The sequence below is a fragment of the Sesamum indicum genome, linkage group LG13, assembly GCF_026168435.1.
Source record: "Sesamum indicum cultivar Baizhima isolate 11 linkage group LG13, ASM2616843v1, whole genome shotgun sequence".
NCBI lineage: Eukaryota > Viridiplantae > Streptophyta > Magnoliopsida > Lamiales > Pedaliaceae > Sesamum > Sesamum indicum.
In genome coordinates this window covers 2,007,303-2,013,290 of record NC_142669.1, presented here as the reverse complement: position 1 = coordinate 2,013,290, position 5,988 = coordinate 2,007,303, and the positions used below count along the sequence as shown (strand labels likewise).

General features: G+C 39.1%; 1 protein-coding gene across 1 annotated transcript; it reads left to right on the top strand.

The window, feature by feature from the left end:
* Positions 1-334: 334 nt before the first annotated feature.
* Positions 335-832, top strand: LOC105162772 (uncharacterized). Its single transcript, XM_011080891.1, has one exon. The coding sequence runs from the start codon at positions 335-337 to the stop codon at positions 830-832; it is 498 nt and encodes a 165-aa protein (XP_011079193.1).
* Positions 833-5,988: the final 5,156 nt, after the last annotated feature.

Genomic DNA, 5,988 nt, shown 5'->3' with positions numbered 1-5,988 from the left:
ATTATTTTAGTCCGCTAAGTATGTCTAATTTTAATTTTAGTTCGATAACTATGTCCATTTTTGTTTAGCTCCAGTAACTTACGAAATTGCTTATTTTTAGTCCTCCCAATACCAGCCATGACAGAAAAAATGACTGTAGAAGAAAAGATTGCACCAATAATCATTCTGGAGTATCACTCGTATCTGCACCATTAAATGAAAAAACTACTTGTGTTGGGCAAGATCCATCAAGATAACTATTGGGGCAAGGCAAAAACTAAGCTACATTGATGGATCCTGCACAAAACCGGAGGAGAACTAAGAAGCCATTGAACAATGGCAGAAAAACGACTACATGGTAGTCTCTTGGATATTGAATTCAATATCAAAAGACATTGCAGAAGCGTTTTTATATGCAGAATCTGCCAGGGACTTGTGGGTGGAACTTGAGGCTCGTTTTGGGGAAAGTAACGGTCCCCTCGTATACCAAATTCAGAGGAAAATCGCCTCTATCTCGCAGAAAAACGATACTGTTGCAACATATTTTACAAGACTCAAGAAACTATGGGATGAGTTAAATACTTTGGACCCTCTACCTGTGTGTTCTTGTGATGCAAGCAAGAAAATGTCAGAAAAGAATGCATCCTACCAGTTGATACAATTTCTTATGGGCCTCAACGACATCTATGACCATGTGAAGAATCAGATTCTCCTCATGGACCCATTGCCAACTGCTGCGAAAGCCTACTCAATGGTTCACAAAGTTGAAAAACAAAGGGAGTTGAACTCTGAAGGCACTGAATTGGAAAGTGAAGGGGTAATGGCTGTACAAGCCACTGAATCAAAGAGATAAGGAAATTCCAGAAAAACTTAAAGAAAGGACAAATCACAGACAAGAAGCGACTGTAGTGTGATTACTGCAAGAAGAAGGGGCACTTGAAGGAGGAATGCTTTGAACTAGTTGGATACCCTGACTGGTACAAGAATATGATGGACCAGAGGAAGGTTGGAAATAAGCCGACCTATTCAAGAGTGACTGACACAAGAATGAACCAACAAGCAGATAACATGCAGACAACTTTGAACAATGAACCTGATGCTAATCTTTCAAGGCTTATCAGGAAGGAGATGCTCAAAATTATGCAAGACCAAAGCAACACTCAAATGAGTTCAAGCATTTCAAAATTTCAAGGATATGCAGGTAAAAATTCCACCACTTCTCAAGCATGGATTGTTGACAGTGGTGCCTCAGCCCACACATGCACTTCTATGTCTAATCTTGAAAACCTTCATGAACTTAATAATAAGGTCTATGTCAAACTACCTGATGGGACTAGTCAGCATGTTAAAATGTCAGGAGAAGTTCATATTACCAATGATATCATACTGAAAGATGTGTTATACGTTCCAGCATTTAAACACAACTTGCTTTCTGTTGGCAAATTGTGTAAAGATAATCATTTCACAGATAAAACTTGTGTTGTGCAGGACCCTCTAACTAAGAAGTAATTTTTCAGTAGGTAGACAACAAGGAAGACTCTATATGTTAGAAAGAGGACCACAAGGTTACATGACAAATCCACTTAGAGAGACTTTGCCTACCAATGAAGAAAATATATTCACTGATGCTTCTAATGTAGCAAAATGTAGAAGTGAATGTAACAAAATCCTGTGGCACAATAGGTTAGGACATACCAGTCTTGAGGCATTGAAACACACGAATCTATGTGACTTTAATGGTACTGAACAGATTGAATGTGACATATGTCCTTTGACCAAGCAACACAGAATTTCCTTTCCTCTAAGTGATTCTAAATGCAATTCTATCTTTGAGCTTATCCATGTAGATGTGTGGGGGCCATATAGAAAACATTCTATAAACAACTACGAATACATGCTTACCATTGTTGATAACATTAGTAGAAGTACTTGGACCTACATAATGCTGCACAAGTTCCCAAACACAGACAAAGTTAGAACAGTTTTATAGCATGGTGCTTACCCAGTTTGAGGTTAAAATTAAACAAATAAGAACAGACAATGGTACTGATTTTGTCAACAAAGAATGTCAAACATTCTTCCATAACAAAGGCATAGTCCACCAAAGAACATGTGTGTACACACCTCAACAAAATGATGTCGTTGAAAGAAAGCACCAACACTTACTTCAAATTGCTAGGTCTCTTATGTTTCAAGCCAATATGCCTTCCAAATTCTGGACTGAAGCTCTATTAATGGCCACTTACCTCGTTAACAGACTGCCCTGTCAGAATTTAAAGTGGAAACCCCCCTATGAACTCCTTTATAAAATGAAACCTACCTATGATCACATCAAAGTTTTTGGATGCCTTTGTTTTATCACCAACGTTTTTCCCTTCAAAGAAAAATTTGAACCTAGGGCCTTAAAGTGTGTGTTCTTGGGATATGTTCATGGAACCAAGGGATATAAGGTGATGAAAATAAATACAGGGAAAAATACACATATCTAGAGACATAATCTTCCATGAAACCACCTTTCCTTTTTCAAAGTTCAAAGAAGATGACAGTGACATTGTATGTCCTGTCCCTGCTGTTAGTGAACTCATTGAAGATCAGGATAGTAATGAACCTTCGCATACACCCACTGATCTTAACCAAGAACCAGAAACCATCACTGAGACGCATAGGAGGTCCACTCGACTCACTAGCAGACCTGCATGGATAAAGGATTATGAATGCTACAACATTGATGAATTTAATAATTTTCATATGACACATGAACATGCTTGTTTTGTGGAGAATCTTTCTAACATGCAGGAACCAACAGACTTCAAGCAAGCTCAAGGGAAAGTTGAATGGAGAAAAGCCATGCAAGAGGAAATAGATGCTCTTGAAAAGAACAGACCTTGGAAGGTCACTGATCTACCTCCTAACAGAAGAACCATTGGGTGTAAGTGGCTATACAAGGTAAAACTTAACCCTGATGGCTCTGTAGATAGATATAAAGCAAGGTTGGTAGCCAAGGCTTACAGCCAAGTTGAAGGTGAAGACTACAGTGACTGCTTTGCACCTGTGGCAAAGTCAATCACTGTAAGGATCTTCTTGGCTGTAGCTATTGGAAAAGGCTGGCCTATGCATCATCTTGATGTCAATAATGCTTTCTTGCATGGTACTATTGATGAAGATATATATATGGATGCTCCCCAAGGCTATAACATTCCTCAAGGTAAGGTATGCAAGCTGGAAAAATCATTATATGGATTAAAGCAAGCCTCTAGAAAATGGAATGAGTTCACTAATAAGGTGAGGGAATTTGGTTTTGAGCAATGCAGTCATGATCACTGTCTGTTTGTGAAAGGTTTAGGTAACAATTTAATTGCTCTAACTGTTTATGTTGATGACATACTTATCACCTCTTCTTCTGAAAGTCATAATGATTGTTAAGGATTATTTGGACAAAATTTTCACTGTGAAACACTTGGGAAATGCCAAGTATTTCCTAGGCCTTGAATTGGCCCGATCAGCAGAAGGACTGGTGGTCACTCAACATAAATATGCTCAAGATATTATTAAGGACATTGACCTCAGCAATGGCAAGGATGTCACAACACCACTGCCTCCAGGCCTTAAGTTTAATACAGAAATAGGGGCAGCCCTCTCTGATCCATCTAGATACAGAAGGCTCATTAGGAGGCTGCTATATTTGGGTTTCACACGGCCTGATTTATGCTACGCTGTGCAACAATTGAGCCAACATCTGCAGCACCCCTGTGAGAAGCACTGGAATGCTGCAGTTCATGTTATCAGATATTTGAAAGGGAGTTTATCTACAGGCTTATTTTTCCCATCAAACACTAACTTCTCATTACGTGTTTTCTGTGATGCAGATTGGGCTACATGTCCACTGACAAGAAAATCCCTCACAGGCTTTTGCATATTCATAGGTGAAACTCCCATATCCTGGAAGATGAAAAAGCAGACAACGGTGGCAAGGTTATCAACTGAAGCTGAGCACCGAAGTATGGCTGCCACCACATGTGAAGTAACTTGGTTGGTCTACATTCTAAGGAACTTAAATGTGGAAGTAAAAACACCAGTTCCATTCTACTGTGACAATAAAGCAGCTTTGCACATAACTGCTAACCCAGTTTTCCATGAAAGAACAAAACATCTCGAAATAGACTGTCATGTGGTGAGGAATAAATACAAAGAGGGACTGATACAACCTACCTTTCTAGCCTCAAAATAGCAAGTTGCTGATGTGTTTACTAAGGCACTGCCCTGCAACACCTTCCTTCATTTAAGGTCCAAGTTGTCCCTGGTGAATCTCAGCCAGAGTACAACTTGTGGGGGGAGTGATGAAATCCAAGCTCCAAGTCAGTCTGCAACAGCACCTGCGCACTTAGTGAAGAAGAGAGACGAAGAACAGAGATGATTACTGATGTTTGTTCTTGTTTTATTATTGAACAAAGTCGTTCTTTCTAAAACATTTTTTTGTGCCCTTTTAAGTGAAATCACGTTTTAGTGGTTGTTAGTATAAGTTGGGCTGATTTAGTATATAATGGCCCTTATGCCCTGTTATGCAAAAGAGTGAGAAACTCTGTATCACGAACCCAATTTCCACTTAATCGTTTTGATACTTTTCAGTCTTTGTATACACACCTCTCATCTTCAATTTTTCAACATTGCTCCTATTCCCCCACAAAAATTTGGCAATCATCCCATGATTTTCTGATAACGTGGTGGGCAGGCTAAAATAACCCAGGGCACAAGTGGGGATAGTTTGGATGATAGACTTGATGAGGATTTTCTTTCTTGCTTCGAATAGCAACTTAGCATTCTAACCCGAGATGTGATTTCAAATTCGATCCCATATGGTTGCAAATAGGTCCCTGTTAGATCTCTCCACCTTCCACGAAAGCCCCAAATAAAGTTCCATTTTATTTTCTATTCTAATTTGAAGGGTGTCAGCAGTAATGCGATGTATCCTGTTTTTACTAAAGGCAACTGACGACTTTCCAAAGATAATCTCCTCTCCCGGTGCACGGCGACAGATCTCCAACACATCCAAAATAGCAAAGGAACTAGCAGGTGAGGCATTACTGAAGATGAGTGTATCATCGGAAAATATTATTTCGATTAAGCAAAGTAGAAGTATATGAATCGAGTGGAATTAATGAAGCAAAAAATTCTATAATTAGCAATTAGATAATTCACGAATCATTTAGTCAAATTGCATCTCCAAGTTGGACAAATTCTTTCTAATAGATAAGGAGAAAGAGGGTCCCTCGAGGGAAAGACAGACCCAAACTTACTACCACCAAGCATGAAAGTGTAAGAAATAGAAAAAACACATAGCATGATGAGATGGATAAAAGGGGAGGGAAAGCCAAGGTAAGACAATACCTTCTCAAGAAAAGGTCACCTAACTTTATCATATGTTTTGATAACATCCTGTTTGAGCGCCATTAAACCCTGTCCACCCTTAGCCTTGGTAATAAGAAAATGGTTAAGTTCGAAAGCTAGCAAAATATCAGTCGGCCTGGGACAAAGGCAGATTGAGCAATGGAAATAATCTTATCTAGAATCAACTTTAAGTGATTGGTAACTATTTTGGAGGCAATCTTGTATATGACATTACACAAACTGAGATAAAGATTCAGGCCTTTTATATTTTCGGATCAAGACAATATTCTTATCATTCATCCCCGGTGGCAAAATGAAATAATTAAGTAAATTAAGAACACAACCAAGTACTTCACGTTGGATAATATGCTAGAAGGATTGAAAGAAAATTAGAGGCATACCGTTAGGGCCTAGGAATTTGAAACAAGTCATCTGGAACAATGCCTTTGCAACCTCCGCTTTTATGTATGGAGATAGGAGCTCCACCATACTAGACTCCACCCCTGGACACAACCATGCTGCCCTCAACATTATGTTCGTTGCTTGTGGGCAATTGGAGATATACACTTTCTGGAAGTAGCTCTCAATACAAGCCTGAATTCCCTCCTCTGTCTCAACCCACAA

Excerpts from the sequence above, each read along its gene's own strand:
- LOC105162772 (XM_011080891.1), top strand. The coding sequence starts at position 335 with ATGGTAGTCTCTTGGATATTGAATTCAATATCAAAAGACATTGCAGAA.